Source organism: Pinus tabuliformis, chromosome J (assembly GCF_031772625.1).
Source record: "Pinus tabuliformis cultivar Carrire ecotype Pingquan chromosome J, CPIR1, whole genome shotgun sequence".
NCBI lineage: Eukaryota > Viridiplantae > Streptophyta > Pinopsida > Pinales > Pinaceae > Pinus > Pinus tabuliformis.
In genome coordinates, this window is record NC_142295.1 from 128,895,135 (window position 1) to 128,917,501 (window position 22,367).

The following is a 22,367-nucleotide window of genomic DNA, read 5'->3' on the forward strand; positions in this document are numbered from 1 at the left end:
ACAAAATACAATTTAATTTCAGTCTCCCTAAACTACTTACTTTTTATAAAAAATTATATAATTTCGGTACTTTCTAAAATAATTATATACACTATATCTAACTTTGTATGTAACTTTTTCCCAATTTAAAATATAAAAATACATAACACCATTTTATCACTTCAACATATTCATTTATTTAAAAAAATATACTAGTTTATATTTGATATTAAAAAAAATTCAAAAATTTTCCATTTAAATAAATATAAATTTTTAAAATAAATTATTATTATAATATATACTCTTCTAATTATTAAATATAGTATCATAAAAAAAACACACAACAAAGCAAAAGCAAAAACAAAAACAAAAAACAAAAAAAACTCTCCAGTAAACATTTTTTAAATATAATATATATTGAATTTTTAATAACTGCATCTGATATTATAAATTCAAATTTTATTTCCAAAGCTTATCCCAATAGAGTTTTTGCTCTCACTTTTATGTGTGAATTTAATGCCATCCTAAATATAATATATATTCAATTTCTAATAACTACGTATAATACCATAAATTCAAAATTCAAACTCTATTGTTAGAGCCTATCCAAAATACAAGGACAAAAAAAAAAAAGAAGTAAAAAGGGTTTTTCCCTTAACACACATTTTTATTTGGCATTTGATGTCATCCAATTAGTTTTGAACCTTTTTAATTATGGAAATACATGATCAGTTCCCTCAACCAATTAGTTTTGAAATGGAATGAATTAATACAGGATATTAATCAATATATATCTTTAAAATTCCTTATAATTATAATATATACTCTATTTCTAATAACTCCATATGAATATCATAAATTCAACTCCTATTTCCAGAGCCTATCCAAAGTGAAAAAGGGATTTTTCTCTAACAAATATTTTGTTTGTGCATTTGGTGTCATCCCATTAGTTTTGTACTTTTGTAATTATCTAAATACTCATTTGATGTTATCCAATTAGTTTTGAACATTTATAATTATCTAAATACGCTATCAGTTCAGTTGACCAACTAGTTTTGAAATGGAATGAGTTAATACCAGGATATTATCAGCTCCTTTAAGCGTCAAATTCTCCCGCGATTTGCCAACGCCATCATTATCCTTCCTTCCACAATGATTTCATGTTCACATTCACAAAGATTGGCTACATTTTATCTGTTATTATCATCCCAACTATATAAAAAGGCCATCCCTTCCTTCTTACCCTGCAGCAATTGAAGCTGGTTCTTGTCTGAATTCCATAGACAATGTATCAAACAGCATCGTTCATGAGCTCTCTCTTTGCATTTATACCTATTTTGCTTCTTCTATGTTGTCAGTCTCATGCTCTTGGGTCTGGTTACACGATCTCCAACATCTCAGAAGCACCAGATGGAAATTCCATAACAGCCCAACTGCAACTCATCCAGAACAATTCTGTGAACAATTCTCTCTATGGCCCTGACATTCAAAGCTTGCAACTACTGGTCAGGTAATTTTATATCTTTTGTTCTTGGTCTTAATTTTCATTTTCAAATGAAAGAAATTTTAAACTGCGTTTTGGGATTTGAATTGCACCATAGTGTTATTACAGTGGAAACTAGATTGAAGTGTAGTTTAGAGTTTATTTTTCATACAAAAATATAATTTAGTATTTAGAGTTACTCTGTATTTATATTTGTTTTATTGCTGTGTATATCTTTCTGCTGATTGTGGGTGCACATTTTCCCTGTTTTAAAAACAAAAACAAGTGCATATTAGATTTACATGGGTCTAAGCTAATGCATAAAGAGCATGTGTATATTAGATCTACATGATGCATATCAGATTTGTATGGCTCTGTTCTAGTACGAACAGAGAAAGAGGGCTTAACTGTATTGAATTTGATCGAGTTTCAGGTATGAATCCAACGATAGTTTGAGAGTTTATATTACGGATGCTGAGCAGCCGCGATGGGAAGTTCCGAGTGATATTCTGCCTAGATATGGTGGTGTCAATAGTAGTGACGATTCTCAGAACCATACTCATGAATTGCTGTTTAACTACTCCAATAATCCATTCGGCTTTGCAATCACGAGGCGTTCAAGTGGAGAGACTCTCTTTAATTCCACTGCAAATGCCACTGGCAATTCATTGGTGTTTAAAGACCAATACTTGGAGGTCTCTACTGCCCTGCCATCGGCTGCTTCTCTGTATGGATTGGGAGAGAGCACTAGGCAGACATTTCTCCTCAACGCGAATCAGAACTATACGCTCTGGAATTCAGACATTGGCAGTTCGGGTACGAATGTGGATCTTTATGGGTCTCATCCGTTTTATTTGGATGTGAGAGCAGGAGGCGTTGCTCATGGGGTTTTGCTGCTGAATAGTAATGGCATGGATGTTGAGTATGGGGGATCTTTCTTGACATATAGAACAAATGGGGGAGTCTTGGACTTGTATTTCTTCTCAGGTCCTTCTCCGCTTGCTGTTGTTCAGCAGTACACAGCCCTCATCGGTCGTCCTGCCGCAATGCCGTATTGGTCTTTCGGTATTTCCTCATATCTATCCTGTGAATTTCATTGATTTTCTGCAAGCTTTTTTCTTCTTTATTTCCGAAAAGACAATCAGTACTCCCACTCCATGCCGATGATATCTTTTTGTCATTTATTTTTTTGATATTTTACGAACGAATCCGACAACCTGAAAGTAACCCGTGCATATTAGGGATCCACGTTCTTTTAGGCATCCACATTTCTGGAAGACCAGGGAATTTATCAATTCACCCTCTCCAGAAAGATCCAGGGGGTAGATGGTCAAAGCTCATTACTCCACCCCTGAGTTGTCTTGCAAAGAGGTCTGCTTCTACCCATACTTGCGTCAAGGCATTGGTGCAGTCCCTTTTTTTCTAGCGTGTGTGAAAACATCCTTACATCTTGTTTTTCACAGTACAAGTAACTCATTTATCTGCGATGCCAATTTGAGCATCTAATTATTTTTTCTCCAAGGAAATTGCTGCAGAAAATCATCCTACTACTTTTCCATGATAAATGTAGTAAACCACCCCAACTAGGGGGAGAGATTACAGCTCTATTTCATGACTGCTTGAGCTACCATCAAGACTATCAGCATTCAATAACACCAATTACACCATGAAATGCTCATCCCCATGATAAGTGAGATAAACCAACCCAACTCAGAGGAGACATCACACCTCTATCTCATAACTGTTTGAGAGATGATATCTCTATTTCATAATTGCTTGAGCTAACCATGATCAAGACTATCACCATTCAATTACAGCATGAAATGTTCTTGTTGTATCACTATGTTTTTGCTATTAAATTATAACATACGACCCTATTCAACCTTCAAGCTTCTCCTCATGAGAGGGCCTGAGTAGGTTTTGGGACGGGTAGATAGCGTCCTGTCGGACTTTTGATCTCTGTTTCACAATATGACAATGACGAAGTGAAGTTGTTACAGCTGCTCTGAGCATGGCATCACATTCCTATCCATATATATTCCTAACAAGAACCTGGCTCTTTACATGCCTGTAATCAAATACTTTTTGTAATGGTATAACTTACAAGGTTGAACTTCTGAAATAGTTTTAATTTGACGAGTCAGGACATGACTTTGTATTTGCAGCCCTGTTAATTTATATAACCGGATTGGATTTCACAGGCTTTCATCAATGCAGGTATGGATACAAAAACATTTCAGATGTTGAATCAGTTGTAGCTGGATATGCAACAGCGCAAATTCCTCTAGAAGCGATTTGGACAGACATTGATCACATGGATCAGTACAAGGATTTCACTCTAGATCCTGTGAATTTCCCTGAGCAGGAAGTACAAAATTTTCTCGAACGAATCCATGCTAATGGGCAGAAATATGTTCTCATTGTTGATCCAGGTAGAGCTCAATTCCATATTCAACGATTTTTCTAGTGAAATTTTCCTTCGTATGTTCTTCTCCGATTCTGTGACATACTCAGAACTGAACTGAGCCATTTTAGTACAATCTTAAGATATAAAATACTAGGTTACTTGTGCAGGAATAAGCGTAAACGAATCATACAAGACTTATCAGAACGGGAAGAAAGACGACATTTTCATTAAGCAAGGAGGTGTGCCATATTTGGCACAGGTGTGGCCAGGCCCAGTATATTTTCCAGATTTTCTGAATCCCAAGACTCAGTCATTTTGGACAAATGAAATCTCTCAGTTTCATGATACAGTCGCATTCGATGGCCTTTGGCTTGATATGCATGAAATTTCCAACTTCTGTAATGGGATCACATGTTCCTTACCAAATGATGGGAGTTGCCCGCAACCAAATTCACAGACAAGTTGCTGCTTGGTTTGTAGCGATTCCAACGCCACCAAATGGGATGATCCCCCTTATCAAATCAATTCTGCTGGAGGACACAGAGCATTGGGTATCAGAACCATAGCTACAAGTGCAGTTCACTATAACGGTGCCTTGGAGTACAATGCTCATAATCTTTATGGGCTATCAGAGGCTGCTGTGACGAATAAGGCATTGAAATCAGTACTACAGAAGAGACCATTCATACTTACTCGTTCTACCTTTGTTGGCTCAGGTGCCCATGCCGCGCATTGGACAGGAGACAATGCTGCAACATGGAATGATATCTCGTACTCCATACCTACAATACTGAGTTTTGGATTGTTTGGAATCCCAATGGTAGGTGCTGATATTTGTGGATTTTTACAAGACACGAACGAAGAGCTTTGCAATAGATGGATCCAACTAGGTGCCTTTTATCCTTTCGCCAGAGATCACTCAGACAAGAGCAAAAGCCGCCAAGAGCTTTACCTATGGGAATCAGTCACAACATCCGCAAAAAAAGCGTTAGGTCTGAGATACCAACTCCTTCCTTATATCTACACATTGTCTTTTGAAGCTCACACTAATGGGTCTCCCATTGCTAGGCCTCTGTTCTTCACATTCCCTGAGGATTCTAATACACTGGGAATCAGTACCCAGTTCCTATTGGGTAAAGGGGTCTTAGTCTCCCCTGTTTTAACGCAAGGAGCAGTGACTGTGGATGCCTATTTTCCAAAGGGAACTTGGTACAATTTGTTCAATGTATCAGACTCGGTAACAGTTGCAAATGGCTCGAATGTGACACTGCAAGCTCCAATAGATACCATCAATGTCCATGTATATGAGGGGACTATATTGCCACTGCAAGAAATAGGTTTGACAACTACGGAAAGCAGAAAAAGTCCATTTAGTCTGCTGGTTGCTTTGGGTGGTGGGAATCAATCATATGGAGACCTATATGTGGACAGTGGAGAGGATTTGGAAATGGTAATAGCGAATGGCAAGTCAAGCTATATACAGTTTTATGCAGACACGGCACAGGGAGGAGTTCGAGTGAGATCACAAGTCCAACAGGGGGCATATGCAATTGGGCAAGGATGGCTTCTTAAAAATATTACAGTTTTGGGATCACCGTCCTCTGTGCAGAGCGTTACAGTAACTTCAAATGTTTCTCTTCCAATTGGGAGGAACTTTGACGTTGTTATACCATGGAACAAATGATCAAGCAGAAATTGTTCCTTGCTTCATGTTGCGTTTTTGGTATATGTTAGTGCTCCCCACTACTCCCATTAAATAAAAGAATTTGCAAATGCTACATATTTCTAGCAACCCTAATAGGGTTCTGGATAGAGTAGAATGGTTGATAGTAACCCTAATAGATTTGTGGATAGAGTAGAATGGTTGCACATTATCGAGCAAATCCGGGGGATTGTCCATGTTGCACATTCTGGAGTTGTTATGCAAAATATCTGACCTTTCTGTTTCAAATTATTGAATCGAGTTTCGTTTATTGAGTCAGGATTCAGCTTCATGTACGAGTTCTGGTTTTGAGTCGTCCAAGGACTCAATTGAAAGGTTAGCTTAGGCACTTCCAGATCAGACAGGGAGAGCTCCAGAGTCCAAGGCAACATGGTGATGACATTGGGAGGATTTCAAGAGTCGGAGAAGAAATTATGCAATGTTAAGTAAAAATTAATTAAGCATTAATTATGATGTAACATTAATTAATCTTCAATCAAGTTTAAAGACTAAATATCAATTTAATATAAGCTCTATTTAAGATTAACTAAAAATTAATTAAAAGTTTAATTATGTAACCATAATGGAGAATTAATCAAGCTTAAGCACAAAGTATAAAGTTACATTAATTAATCTTTAATCAAATTTAAAAACTAAATATCAATTTTATATAAGCTCTATTTAAGATTCATTTACATCTTATACCATCAAAATACTAGATTATTAGTGTGAGATGTGGATATATAGCTAACATACCCATACCTCCTACTGGCACTAATGACACTAATAAGAAATTAATATGTTGTCCTAAGAATGAACCATATTAGTTGGTTCAAAACGTCGACCAAATCCTAAGAATGTGATTAATCCGAAAGACATTTATCTACAATATGGATCACAAAAGTCTCAGGTCAATCAATCTCTTAGGTAGGATAATAACTAAACACAACATATAAACTTGGGCATTACATACTCTCCAAAATGTGATTTTTATGTACTACATAACAAGGAAGTAAGCAGGATAATAACTAAGCATAACATATAAAATCAGGGAGTGGGCATTACATACTCTCCAAAATGTATTTTTTTTTTATACTACAAGCTAAGAATGTCAATATGATCCCAAGGAGTTTTTGGTTGAAATCTATTGGTACTATTAGTACCATGAATATTAATAAAAGGTATATGGCATTCAAGCACTTTACCAAAGCATTCAAGCACCTTACCAAAAGAATAGTGTTGCAAGATATTAATTTAGAAAAATTAGTGGATATGGATGAAATTATTTCACAAATAGAAGAGAACAATATATAATTACAACGTGTAATTGACATACACAAATATTATAAAGAATTAAAGGAAGAGATAATTCTTCTCTAAAATAGTATATTTGAGAGTTGGGCACAAGAATCAAAGAATTAAGTAACAGAAAAATATATTCAAGAAGTCCAAGGTCTTGAAAACAAATTATCAAAATAATCCAGGGGATCAAAAAGATGCTAAAAAATGAAAGTGCTCAAAATCTCCCGAAACTAGCACCAAATCGTAGATCTCGTCATTCTAAATCCAATGATGCTAGAATTTCCTCTATCTGACACTGTATGAAGAAGTTATCATGTTCTGAAGTTTTTTGCAAACAATAAAAAAGTCAACTTGCAGGGTTGATTGTACAGGGTACGGATGTTGATGTGGCAGTATGTATGCTAAAGTGGTGCTAATGTCAATAGGATGACTTGTTTGTACAGCTGGTAGATGGGCCAATCCCTTGAGGACACTTGCATGTTTATTGGTGGAAGGGATTGTACTTGGGCCAATCCCATGAGGACACTTTGCGCATGTTTATTGGTGGAAGGGATTGTACATGGGCCAACCCCAAACCACCACATGGTCCAATCATAAGGCGCCATGTGGCCCAATGAGATTCCACCACGTGGCCCCCGGAATGGCGCCAAAAATTTGTTAGTCGACTAACAAGCTCAGGCGGGTTCAAATCTCCAACCTCCACTACATGAAACGACTACCAAACCAATTGGGCTACAACATGGTGCTTGTTAACTATTGGGCACCAGTTATATTTAATATGAAGTCATTGGATTGTTGGGGGAAGGGTCGTGTCGGCAAGCACACTCGACCGACCTAACCACAGGTCACATATGAATGGGTGGAACCAATGACGAAGAGTTTGGAGCTAAGGCGGAAGGTAAGGGCCAACCACCGGTCGTATGGGAATCGAAGTAACTGAAGGGGGATAATAGATGGGGGTTGGGGCATGTGGCATACTGCCCACACCCATGGCCTAAGGCCATATGGTATCACGAGAAACTAAGCGCGCATGGCTCAGTGGGTTCGGAGGCTCATTAAAATTTGTGTTCTAATATTTAATATAAAAATAAACCACCACTGATAATGCTGGATCTAATTCGCAACCTTTGGGATACCAACCTAAGCGCCCCAACCAATTGGGCTAGAACCAATTTGTTACCAAATTTGCAGAGTCAAGACCTTTTGTTGAGCAGTTTTACAAGAAGTTTGAAGAAAGAGTCTTGTCTTGCTCATTTTTAAACCTTTTTGAGCTCAATATTGAAGCTTATATGTTGATGTATTGATCATTTTAGCATATAATAAAAATGCCACCATTGGAAGATGGACCCCGAGACATAGCCCAGAAGGGTTGAACTCCATTATCAATTTGTTGTGTTTGATGTTGCATGTTTGTCCATTTTAAACTGTTAAAATTTTGTAAAATTTACTTAAGTTTGTGTACTTTTGAAATCACGATCCATTGCCTAAAAAACATGAACTAGCTTGCAAATCATTTCATGAAACCTTCGCTTTTTAAATTTTGGGTCACAAAAAAAGATGAAGAATTTCCCTAGCTAGAAGATATAGAGCATATACAAGATACTAGAATCCAATGGCACAAAAAAACACTTCAACAAAGTTAAGATGATCTAGAAGGAAAAATTGGAGATTTGAATAAAAAAAATCATCAGATAAGAAGAAATTGTGCAAAGTCGAATGGAATTGGAGAAGCAAGATATGGAAATTTGTAAATTTGGACAACAAATTAAAGATTTGCAATCACAAATTAGTAATACAAAAAGCACTCAATAAAGAGTCTTAAATACTAGTTAAAATATTATCATTTAAAGATGAAGAAATGTCTAATTTGATAAATCATAATAAAATTCCACCTATAATAAAAGTCTACCTACAGAAATAACAAAATTCAAGAATAAGAGAAAGCACAACAAGAACCCAAAACCATGGATAAGAATATGAACATTGACCTGATCAACATTAAAAAACCTAGTATTGTTATCAATGAATTTGTATCAATGGATGAAGTTACCTCCAAAATTTGAAACTAAAGATAAAGCAACTTCATCAAATGGGATCAAAACTAGAAACTAGAGTGTCATTACTAATAAAGTCTTATCAATGGAAGATCCTCCAAACTTTGAGCCCAAGAAACAATTATGTGATAAAGCAACATTGATGAATTTAGTAATGATTGACATACCATTGATCCCTACAAATGAAGTCAAATTTCTATCAAAGGATGTCGACATTCCAATAAATACAAAAATATCAAATATTGTCATGATAACTCAAATAAATGATGACAAGAATAAACCAGGGATTAACAAGGATAGACTTGTCTAAGTATTGTATCAACACCTATATTATCAACAACAACAAAAATTCGCAGTGTGTAAGAATCAAATATATTAGTACATGTTGTGCTATTCAACAACCCTCCCATTTATTAATATAATAGCTAATATTATATCAATAAATGGGGACCTTTAAAAAATCCTTCCAAAAAACAGTTTTAGCATTTAGACACTTTCTTTTAAATTTTTGGAATAAAACAAGATATCAAGTCACTAATAAGCAAAACACACGAAATGTGATCTAAAGGAATCACCACGCTTAACCTAGATATCATTAGGATTTTCATTAAAATCTAGGTCCTAAGCCATTTCCTCTCGAAATAAAGCTTGTATCGCATATCGCAATTCACAAAGGGCGCACCCTCACGAAGTATGTTGAATCATGCGAAATGTGATATTGTGATGCAACAGTTAACCTTATCGCATCGCGTCAGAAATATTTAAGAAAGGTTTGAAATCTTACAAACCACGCGATGTTGCAAAATGCGATAAAAATCCCGGACCCAATTGGAGCCTATGTTATAAAGTAACACTTAAATCTGTTATGCAAATGAAAAAGGCTTTATAAGGTAAATCCCGTTAAACAAGCTACGCTTTAATAAACAATAAAGAATGTCCTACATCTCGCATCCTGCAGAAACCAAAGGAACTTTAAAGAAAGTGCACAATCAAAATGCGATAATGTGATTTGTGATATTGCATCACAATCGCAAAATCAGCATTTTCGCAAATCAAAGCTCATAACCTTAAAAAAAATTCTTCCCGTTTTATGATGCAGAACATTAATGAGCAATAAAGGTAGCGATAACAAATCATTAGTGGGAATTTACTATGGGTTAATGGCATTTATGTTTGAAAAGCGGCTTGACGTGATACGATATCTTTTCATCTGTGTTTAACTAAAACTCCTTTCTTGTCACCTTTTCAAGGTTATTTGTATCATTCATTATTATTTTCATTCTCGTTTGTGTCTATTCGATAGCTTCTACTTTGCTTCATTTCAGGAAAAATCCGCAGCAAGAGTCGTTAGGAGCAATGGTGAAGAAGGGAAAGGCAGCTGCATCTGAAAAGTCAGAAATGATCCCTCTATTCTCTGATACTACGTGCAGTAGAGACAAAGGAACTTCAACATGGGAAGCCATGTATTATTTGTTAAAAGAAGAGAAACTAAGGCCTCTAGTAGCAAAGGCCACATCCGATGCTCATATTTCCTCTGACGCCTCTTACTTCGAGACAACATGCTCATTTCTACACCGCATAGCCACAAGGCCGAAGATAATCCCATACACAGATATGGTCAAGTGGATAATTGATGTGGTGGACGTCTCAGACAAAGAGTTCAAGAATAGCAGACATGAGGTTATGGGATCTTTTTTTAGTAGACAGCCTACAACTTATGTACAATCTACCAAAGCCACAAAAGCTCTGCAATAAACAATTCCTCGAGAAATTTGGTAAGGATAATGAAGACCTCGCAGACTTTACGCGGGTCTGGACAAAAAACGAAAGCAATATCAAATTGGATAAGACGGGTATGTATTCTACGACATCTATTTCTCCCCCTTATAGTTTTGCAGCATCCATGCTATGTAGATTGTTCGTTAAGCCTGATAGTACCAAATTTTACCCAGAGTGGCTACCATTAATAGAAGCAGTTGTGAATGCAACAATAATGAATTGGGCTCAAATTTTGTCTAATAATTTGGCGAAAGCCATTATGGAGTATAGGAGAAAGAGGAGTCCCTCTTTAAGGGTTTATCCCCCATTTTTCATGAGTTCCTTTGTAATGGACGCAATCTGTTTTAGCTCTAAATTTCCTATTATGGGATGGAAGTGGACTGTGCAAGACCTGCTTCCTATCCATGTGTACCATAAGAGTTTTTGGGAGTCTCAGTTTCACCCCCATTTTTACAAGATTTGTCAAGGAGTTATGTTTCCCATCCATAAACAAGTCTACGATGCAACCGCCCCTAGGTTTTCCAAAGAAGCTGAAGTAGATATTTTACCTATAGCCAGATGGTTTGGGGAGGAGACATTTACCTATATCAGAGTATTTGGGAGCATTGCTTCACTGCATGTCCTCCCATACTATGTCCCCGACAAGTTAATGGCCAGGGAGATAGCCTACCAAATGACAGGGGAAGGTGGGATGAGCAAAGGGTTGAAAGAACATAAGAAGGCCATTTGGCCTACATTTCCATTGCAATGTGGTGCGTTTGCACTACATGATTTTGGACATGCATGCAAAGAGGCAGAGATTATGAAATCTCTAAAATTAGCTACATTCCTAGGAAGGAAGTATGACCCAAATGGCACTATTAAGGACTTCACTACTATGGTGAAAGTAAAACCATTCACCCATGAGGAAGACGCCTTCGATGACCTCTTCCTACAAAAAGAAACATTTTCAGATGTGACGCATATGGCATCACTACTTTTTGCCCCAGATGATGTTGAAACTTTTCATGTGTACAGAAAGAGGAGATTAAAGAAGGTCCCATTGGACCTACTACAGATTGAACCAATAAGGGAGCCAACTCCCAGTGTAAGCTTGGAGGACAGCTCCAAAGAAAGTTTCGAAGAAAATTCTGAAGCAGAGACCCAAGAGAGATCTACTCATGAGTCAGAGCACTCAAAGCAACAGTCTCAAAATGGGGGAGGCAATAAAAATAAAGAGTTCGAAAGGGACACTGTCATGCCCCTACACCTATGGTAGTCTTCCAACCGCTTATAGCGAGGTGCAGCACTACCAATCGTTTTCTTTTCACCAATACTTACGATTGTAGACTACGCCTAACATTCCATACTTAGTTTATTTTTCGTTACCAAGTATTATTTTTATCCTTTATACAAGTGAAAGCCCATAACATTCACATAGACAGCATTATACAAGAGAAATGCACAACAGTATAAAGGGAGGGGCAACTCCCTGCAATATGAGTCTGCCCGAATCAATATATTATACAACTTTACAAAGTTACAAAGCTTTACAAGTATACTTGGAAACACCAAGTTTCATACTTAGCCAAATTTACACTTCTCACACCTTCGTGTGATAACCAAGATTTCCTTGCCCAAGTCGGGTGAGCGCACCCTCACACAAGTTGCCTTTCCGCACTTCACAACCGAACCTTGTTTTCGTGCACGACAGGCGGGTGACTCCACCAAGTCACCAAGACACCCTCTTCACACCACCGGCTTCACCAATGTTCCACCATGCACCCGGCTTCACCACGTTCCACCGTTCTTCCACTTCGCACCGGCGGTCAACTCCACCAAGCCTCCACTGTTTACCAACCGGTGGGTACTCCTACCTGCGCCCTCACCGAATAACCAAGACAACGTGCTACCTCTGTGTGGCCTCGCCCAAGAGCGAGCGCATCACCAATCTGCACCTTCCCTTCTATTTGTTGCGGCTACACCTAGTCTTGCGCACTTCTCCTTGTTGGATGATGAGCGAAGTTTGAATGCTCAAATGCCTCCACACCTTGCTTGTTTATACACCTCCATGGAGTGGTCGCACCTTCTCTCGGCCGACTATCATCTTAACTCAACCAACGCCTTTGTTAATGTTTGAGGTTGGTCGACTCATCGACCAACACCCCCAAACACAACTCTCCATCGTCGGCTTCGTATGTGGATTGCCCACGCTCATCCACCGTATAAACACATGGTTCGCCCTCACATTTTGCACGCATGCCTTCATGTTTCGCTCTACCATGTTTGCTTGTTTGTGGGCACTTTGCCCTTAGCCAACCTTCGCACTTCTTGTTTTGTCACCTTGCGCGCCCGGTTGTCGAACCAACTCGTCGCACTTGTGCCGGTGGGCGTGCCAAGGGCCGCAGGCCCTTACATCCTCCTCCACCTGAAATTGTTGTCGTCCTCGACAACATATCATCCTGGTAGCCATCCACCAAGATCAAGATTTCCATATCCGAACAATCTTATCCATGATATCAACTCCTCCACATACTGCAAATATTTGTGCAACATATGTAGAACCACTGTCTCCATCATGTCTTGTCTCGGCAACCATCTGTCACCAGGATCACCATACCAAGGTATACACCCCATCGGTATGTCATACATCGGAAATCATCTCAATCCATGACCATCGACCATCTCGTCGCAATCTCCACATGCTGCTCCCCATCGTGGAAGGTTGTCCCCTCCATCTCAAGCTACATACCCACTGCAACATCTCGTGTCGACCTCATCATGTGTCGTCATCATGTGAACTGTTGCCATGATACTCCAACAAATGTTAACACATCTCTGTACACGTTGCAGCCCCATGTTTGAACTAGTTGGGTAGCTAATCCAACCGTCACGCCCAAACCATGAGAATGTACATCCTCATGCCATCACCGGTTGTTTCTCAGAACATCCCGTCACATCCTCAACTTGATCAAGAATCCATCTCCATATAAGTGTAAGCCATGCTCAGGTCCATGAAGTAGTCCTCATCTCATCTGCAACATGTTTTCCATGATGTTTCCTATCCAACATCATCATCCATCTGCAAAACATCCATCTCCTCAAAGTGAAGAGATCATCTCATCAAACTCCGACTCTCGATGTGCCACATCCAGGTCCATGAAGCAACCTCCATCATATCTGTAATGTGCCATCCCTCAAGTCTGCCATAGAAACAAGTATACACCTGCCTCATTTGTCCATGTGCTGCCCATGATCATAGATCAATCAGCTCCCATGTGTCAAAAGTGGTTAAGTCTCGGCTCAACCCATGCCCAAGTGTTGCCACCAAGGCATCATCATCATTGTAACTCCATCACTCCAAAGTGTCTCATATCGATCCTCCACATCAAGTCACTCTTCCAAGCCATTCCCATACATGTACTCGAAAGTATGCATCCCATTCTGCATCAAAGTCTCTGACCTCAGCTCCTTAATGCATTAGATCCTCTAAGTCCACCATATATGAAGTCCCCAAAAGTCACAACAATCTCATGTCATCATGAGCTCCATGAGTCATCTCCAACCAACATCTAGCAAGCATACAAGTCTCGGCCCAAAGGTCTCTGCAAGATGCCTCAGCTCTCCATGTAATAGGAATGCTCCATAGTCTGCTCACAACTCCATCCAAGTCCATGGCCTTGTTGTACACGAGTGCACAACCTCTCCATCAGCTCATAAGTAAAACATCTCCATGTCACACCAGCAAATCCACCTGCATAACATCCCTGCCTTGGCACTCCTCATTGGATGCCCATAAGTGACACCTCTATAAGTCCTCTTGCATCATGTCCCTACATAAGACTGCCATGCTCCATGTCTCCAACCTGATTTCCATGACTAAGTTTTCCATGTAGTCCAACCAAGTATACCCATCACAACAATCGGTCTTCTTCATCCAAGCCTGCAATCTTCGGTCTAGTGAACTCGGTCACCCAACTATATCATCATCATCACGAGTCCCTTCCATCATAGCTCCCCCACTGAAGGTTCCACCAAGACTTTCTCTTGGTCTCGGCCATGAGAAGTCCACCCAAGCATCATCATACCCAAGTGTGTGCCCTCCAATCTGTCCATGAGTCATGCTGGGCACTTAGCCAATTCTCCATGTGGCTAAAGCATGACCCAATCCTTCGTAACGATCATCATGTTCCTCCCTTGTCACGAGCCTTTGTACCTTCAATCATAATGTCACAAACAACCCCAACATGTCCTGCAACAGTCAACAATCCTTGCTTCTCCATACAAGGTCTCATCATAGACATCCATGGTAAGATCCTCCCTAGCATCGGCAAATTGATTTTGCCCTTCCCTGCATACGATCCATCTACCAAATGCTCAAATGAAACACAAGTATCAACAGTACTTACATCATCATCATGAAGCTCCTCCATGTGAGTATCCTCATCCACCCATTTCCACAAACTGCACGATCCTGGTCCGACTTGATCAATCTCAAGTTCATCCTCCATTGTTGTCACTTTTGCAACATCTTCAATCTTCATGGCTTCCTCTTCCTTATCATCGCATTCTACAACTTCCTTCTTATGAGTCAAAGCTATGAAATGCTTCTTCTCAAGAGTTAGCCATTTCCACTTCTCTCGAACCAAGTCCTGCCTTATCTTCAATTCCTTGAGTTCTCAGAAATCCCTTCCTTGACCAAAGCATGAAGAGCATCCTTTTCTTTGAACAAGCCTTTGCCCCATTCCGCAAATATTTGTTCAACCTTACTTGATTCTTCAAGTAGACTCCCTTCAAATTCCTTGAAGGTTGCAAAACCCATTTCCTACAAGATAGACATCCTTCTTGATTCTTCACCAAGTTGCCTGCAACCATGAACCAGCCCTTGTTCCACTTGTATGTGAAACCAGCTTCCTTCACCTGCAAGTACCTGCTTCCACTGTCATCAACTGTCAAGTGCTTACTCACTTGCTTCGCCCAACTTCTTGCAAGACTTCTCCAAGTCTTCATACTAGCTCTGATACCAACTGTCACGCCCCTACACCCGCGGTAGTCTTCCAACGGCTTATAGCGAGGTGCGGCACTACCAATCGTTTTCTTTTCACGAATACTTACGATTGTAGACTACGCCTAACATTCCATACTTAGTTTATTTTTCGTTACCAAGTATTATTTTTATCCTTTATACAAGTGAAAGCCCATAACATTCACATAGACAACATTATACAAGAGAAATGCACAACAGTATAAAGGGAGGGGCAACTCCCTGCAATATGAGTCTGCCCGAATCAATATATTATACAACTTGACAAAGTTACAAAGCTTTACAAGTATACTTGGAAACACCAAGTTTCATACTTAGCCAAATTTACACTTCTCACACCTTCATGTGATAACCAAGATTTCCTTGCCCAAGTCGGGCGGGCGCGCCCTCACACGAGCTGCCTTTCCGCACTTCACAACCGAACCTTGTTTTCGTGCACGACGGGCGAGTGACTCCACCAAGTCACCAAGACACCCTCTTCGCACAACCGGCTTCACCAATGTTCCACCGTGCACCCGGCTTCACCACGTTCCACCGTTCTTCAACTTCGCACCGGCGGTCGACTCCACCAAGTCTCCACCGTTTACCAACCAGCGGGTACTCCTACCCGCGCCCTCACCCAATAACCAAGACAGCGTGCTACCTCCGTGTGGCCTCGCCCAAGAGCGGGCGCATCACCAATCTGTGCCTTCCCTTCTATTTGTTGCGGCTACACCTAGTCTTGCGCACTTCTCCTTGTTGGATGATGAGCGAAGTTCGAATGCTCAAATGCCTCCACACCTTGCTTGTTTATACGCCTCCATGGAGTGGTCGCACCTTCTCTCGGCCGACTGTCATCTTACCTCAACCAACGCCTTTGTTAATGTTTGAGGTTGGTCGGCTCATCGACCAACGCCCCCAAACACAACTCGTCAGCTTCGCATGTGGATTGCCCATGCTCATCCACCGTATAAACACATGGTTCGCCCTCACATTTTGCACACATGCCTTCATGTTTCGCTCTGTCATGTTTGCTTGTTTGTGCGCACTTTGCCCTTAGCCAACCTTCGCACTTCTTGTTTTGTCACCTTGCGCGCCTAGTTTTCGAACCAACTCGTCACACTTGTGTCAGTGGGCGTGCCAAGGGCCATAGGCCCTTACAAACACAGTCGAAACTACAAAATAAACAGTCGAGCAAACCTCAGCAAAGAAACAGGCAAAAATTCACTTTACTTCCACTCGGTCAGCGAAACCCCTAGTTATTGATTTGGAAAAGTAATGGGAGCATTTCAACAAGAAGCTTCATACATATGAAAAAACATCTGAGATACAGAATCCACAACACAAGCCAACTCAAGAAATAACAATGGAGAAAATTGTAGGCACTCAAGATGTTGATCTCATTCCTTCCACCCCCACTTCATAAATTATTTTGAGAATTGAGGAAATTCCTCCATTAGATGTGTTTTATAGTCCTGCTCACAAAGTTGTCGTTAAGAGACATAGGAATAAGAGGAAGCTAGATGTTACAGCTACTACGATCCCCGAAAATGAACCAATGGAAATTGTATGGAAAGACTCACCCATGGACTCATCTGAAAACCTCACAAGACTGACGTAATTTGCAGGAGCCTATGCTACAAAAACTATTGACAAAGCGACAGAGGTCCAAATGTTGCTTAGATAGAAGGAACAAAAGATTCTATTGTTGGAACAACAATTAGCTCAGGAGAAATCCAATCAACTAGCAGAATTACAAGTAGCTGAGCTCCAACAGGAATTTGAGCAGATTCAAATACAACATCAGACCATCTTAGTGGAAAGAGATGCGCGGATACAAGCCATGACAGATAAGTATAAAGACAATCCGCAAATCGATGAGTTCATAAAGGAAGCACTCAATCTTAACTCCCAACTAATGCAGCAAAAGGAAGTTCTATGCCAGAAAATCTCGCAAATAAGTCCTTATTACGAGATCAATGATAAGCTAACAAGCCAAGTTGTCGACATGAGACTTGAGTATGACAAAATCCATAAAAGGGTTTCTAACTTTATCACCTGGAAAGAATCAGAAGAGGGGAGAAAGGCTGATTTTCCAAAGCTGGAGGAATCGCATAAAGACATCTTGTTCATAGATTGGGATTCACGGCTCAAGCAAGCAGAAAGGGCAATGGCGATCGTGGCAGCAGCAACAAACAACATCATAGAAGCCATCAACGAAAATCTGCATGGCGCCAACCTGGTTGCATAATCTATACCAGGATTTCTTCCAAATGCCAAACAATTAGAACAACAATGGAGGCAGGCGACAAAAGAAAAGGAGGAGGTAATCAGACAAATGGGAAAGCTAAACTGGGAAGCATACTGGAAATTTTTGGTAAAACCATACATCTAGTGGATCATCTTGAGATGCTTAACTACCTCCACACAAAAAATGGTGCCAACGCCGACATACGCTATATTTGCTGGGTTGTTGAAATCTGCTATTGGCTAACCGACACAGCTCAAGCCTATGGTAGATATTTGCGATCTCAAAGATTGAATTGTAGAAATTCTGCAAATTCTCTACAAATCTTGCTCTGAGGCCTATGCAGAAAATCTGACTGTAGATTAACCCAATAATGCAATATACCAAAGCAAAATACTATAATCTACTTCTACTATCAATTTGCTTTGTGAAAGCTTAAAGATTGAGCAAGATCAAGATGAACACATATAAATAGAAGAAGAAGAAGAATCAATGCACATGAAACACAGAAAATACTCAGGGGAAAGCCTTAGCTAAAAACCCCAATATCTGTATTATCATACAAGGTGGAAATACATCAGGCTTACACAAAGCCTTAGCTCTCATAGCTAGCCAGCTCTCAGTATAATCCTCCTGGATGCTCACAGGCAAACAAGGCTTCTCACAAACCTTCTCCTCTGCCCTCCAAGACTCCTATTTCCTTGCGCAATTCCTCTGGGATGATCTCCTTCACCCAGTGGAACACTGCTCTCACACACTGCTCTAACACACTATTAGAACTGCACAATCCTCAAGGAACCTTTCCTTGACTGCATGGATGAGTTTGCTTCATAGGAAAACAGATGCAACTGATAGTAACATGTCCTTGACATTTAGCTCAACTGGGTCTTTCTCAGAATAGACATGCATGATTTTCTGATGAGAGAATCTTCAGTTATCTGGAGTACACTTGTTGAGTGCATGCATGCATCAACTGACTGATAACTCACAATTAGTTCCTCAAATAGTTTGGAACTAATTTAACTGGACTTAACTCAGTAAATTGAGTTAACTAATTACAACTCAAATATAACTCAATCTTATCTCCTTAATTAAGGGATAATCTCCTTAATTTAAGGGATAACCGTTGCATGAATTTAGAAAGACTTCTAACTTGAATTTCTCCAACTAATTAATCCATAATGAATTAATTAATTATTTTTCAAGCAGTTGGTGAGACTAAATTCGAATTTTAATTCAAATACAAATTAAAATTGGAATATACTGGATTCTATTTTTATCATTTCTTCTTGTTATTTTCAACACTCTCTCTCAACAAGAAAGGAATTCAACTCGATCCCGATCCTGAACCTTTGGAATGTTATGCATGCAACACTTCTCTCTAGTGTTGTTGCTCCAGATAATTGTATGGATGAAGAAGATGATTGTATGTTTTTTGACAGATTCATGGTAATCTAGTGGTAATCATTAGTAGCATTAAACTAAATTAAGGTTCGAGGAAGTAGTTGCATCTTCATTGTCAAAAGAAACGAAAAAAAAAATCATGGAGGAATCCAATAGGGATGTGTTATTTTTAAGAGGTTGTCCATAAGGTAGAAATAAAAATAAGTCCATGGATAAATCATAGCCTGGATAGAGGTTTAAATATTTTGAAAACCTTATAAGGAATTTTGGAGACGTTGTAAATTTGAGCATATAGAGAAAGAAAACAAATCTAAAAATATTGATAGAAGGGATTTGATTATTCCCATTCCACAAAAGGAAGGTATATGTGCTTGACATCTTCAACTACACATTGGGATCATAATATATGGTTGATTAACTTGTGCTTCTTTACATATGAATCCTCGCAAGGAGAGGTTCTATGAATGTGAAAAGTATAGTGGAGGTGTTGTCTTATTAGGAAATGACTTGATAACCAAAATCATAGGATTAGGTTGATGCTAAGAAATGGAAGGGTAATAAAACACTCAAAGTTCTAGAATGGTTAGCCCAAAATGTAATCTATATGAGTAAGATGCATGGAAAATTTTAAGAACCCCCCCAAATTTATATGTATAATAAATGGGCGAATCTCCATGGTATATAGGAAAAATGGAAGGCGATTTTATCAATAATATAATATGTATATATAATTTTTTGGCGAATCTCTCACCAGGCATGGTGAATATTTTACTCAATTATAAAATCTTGTACTTGGTGAGTCTTTCACTAAATAATAAAACTTTGTAAGGTCCTAGTGAATCTTAGCATTATGAACTCTTAGATAATTTTTTGAAAAAGTATAAAACCATATATGACAAGAGCCACATGGTGGCAATATCACTGTTTTTTTCACATTTCCACGAAATGGAACTTGTTTATAAAATTATAAAAAAACCAACCAAGTCCCTTATAATATGCAGGTAAGCTTATAACAGAGTCTGATACATCTACTATGCTTGTCTTCATTTAAGTGTCATAGCTGCTATACTTAACATTGTGAATCACAACTCTCTCAGAACTCAACTCTATAGTGTAATTAAAACCTTTGGAAATTGAATTTGACAACTCTATATAAAGGATTAGTAAAATAGAAGCTTTTGTGAACGAGCCCACTAATTATCGCTGCTAAACAATCAATCCAGACTATGAAGTCTTCCATCTTGATCACAATCGTGCTCACGATCAAGGGAGTGCGACCACCTAGCCTGAAATAATGGCCATCATAGCTTCCAATAATCAACAACCACCTTGCAAGGACATCCTAGCTCATGTCTCATGAATTTTATTCATCAATCTTAACTAATATAAATCTTATAAAGATAATATTAGAATCCTCTCCGGATTCACTGTTAATATAAGGGTAAAGGAAATTTTCTAGCTCAAGGCACTAGCCAATACCAACTTTGGTATTTGTGACCCCTTTGTGGGGATGCACCTACCCTGCCCCGTTGGGTTTCTGCCTTGTAACATAGTTCAAGGATCACAAGACTTTCCAATCTTCCTACTCCATTAGACACACTTTATATGCTATACATAGTGAATGGAAAAGAAGCATTATAGAACACACAATTTCACGGAAGGAAGAAAAATCTTAGCCAGTTCAATATCAAAATATTAACCACTGATTAATAAAGAATAACAAGTAGTGTAATGAATTGTTCTGAGTTATTTATTTACAAGCTGTAAAGAATGTAGTGGAATGGAAAATATTACTTAGGCAACCCTTCAATATTTTCTACTAATATGTCTGTGCATGTACATATGAAATTAAGAGCATTGTTGAATACAAAGTTTCCTTTTCTCTTGCCTCCATTTTGACAAATCAGTGTGAAATCAGTGTCACTTTGAATCTCCTTTCCTGTGTGGATGTTTTGACAAATCAATGTGAAATCAAAGTCACTTTGAATTTCCTTTCCTGCGAGAGATCACATCCACAGTTGATTAGTAAAATATAATCTACTATATATTATGTTCAAGAAACTGACGGCAATATACAGTGGAAACGAGACCTCAATTCTTATTCTGAATTTGAATATCTCAGGACAACATAAGAGATAAAAATGCATATGGCCTTAGTAGCTAGAAAACAATCACTCCATCATTACAAGACCACCTAGATTTCGGCACTTAATCTAAATAATGGCACTAGTTGTAGTGCTTATTTTCATTAACACCATGGAAAAGCAACAACAATGTTTCAAAATACACTTACTAGAAAAGTTGTAACGTTCTGAGAATATTTAATGATAGCATCTGAACCTCATAGCTATGGTGGGGAAACTAGGGAACCCAAATATTGGAAGATATCTCATACCAAATCTAAGAAAAAAATTAAAAAGGGAAAAAATCAAAATCTATAAATCAAGCAATGAATTGTTTACAAATCAAATACAATTCCTTTAACTAACAGTTAAATTTGTGGTGATATATTTAAATATTTAGTAAGAGGGTAACTTCAAACCATGGAATATTACCTTTTTCATTACTGTCATCACTCAGTGACTGAGATTACAAATCAATACTTATGGAAAAATTGTAAGAAATTTTGTGAAATAGTAAAGTGTAACCTCTATTTTCAAGCAACAAAATCAAGACATTGTTACATCAAGAGCCATAATTGATACATAATAAATGAATCAAGTCCTTGTATGGCACAAGCTTGTTTCACAACCTCTATTTTCTCAATAACAAAATCAAGGCATTATATGTGGTTATTGTCAAAAGGAAACTGCGTTCTAATTTGGAAGAGGATCTTATCAAAAGACATGGATTTATTCAAAGCTACAAAGCCTAATGGGTTACTGAAAAATAAGTTGGAATATGGGATCATGATACTTAAATTGAAAAAATATGCTTTCCTTTTAGAAACATTACAGTTATACAATGTTTTTTGAAAGCACTAGAATTTGAAATTGGGTCTTTCTAT

General features: G+C 38.5%; 1 protein-coding gene across 1 annotated transcript; it reads left to right on the forward strand.

The window, feature by feature from the left end:
- Positions 1-1,240: 1,240 nt before the first annotated feature.
- On the forward strand, positions 1,241-5,796 carry LOC149225948 (alpha-xylosidase 1-like). Its single transcript, XM_089375180.1, has 4 exons — positions 1,241-1,489; positions 1,896-2,527; positions 3,664-3,894; positions 4,037-5,796. Exons 1-4 carry the CDS (start codon positions 1,266-1,268, stop codon positions 5,551-5,553), a joined length of 2,604 nt encoding a protein of 867 aa, XP_089231306.1. The 5' UTR covers positions 1,241-1,265; the 3' UTR covers positions 5,554-5,796.
- Positions 5,797-22,367: the final 16,571 nt, after the last annotated feature.

What these genes read in the sequence shown, in the direction of transcription:
- LOC149225948 (XM_089375180.1), top strand. Translation starts at nt 1,266, where the DNA reads ATGTATCAAACAGCATCGTTCATGAGCTCTCTCTTTGCATTTATACCT. An exon ending in AGCTTGCAACTACTGGTCAG is followed by an intron (nt 1,490 to 1,895) that starts GTAATTTTATAT and finishes ATCGAGTTTCAG; the next exon opens with GTATGAATCCAACGATAGTT. An exon ending in TGTTCTCATTGTTGATCCAG is followed by an intron (nt 3,895 to 4,036) that starts GTAGAGCTCAAT and finishes TTACTTGTGCAG; the next exon opens with GAATAAGCGTAAACGAATCA.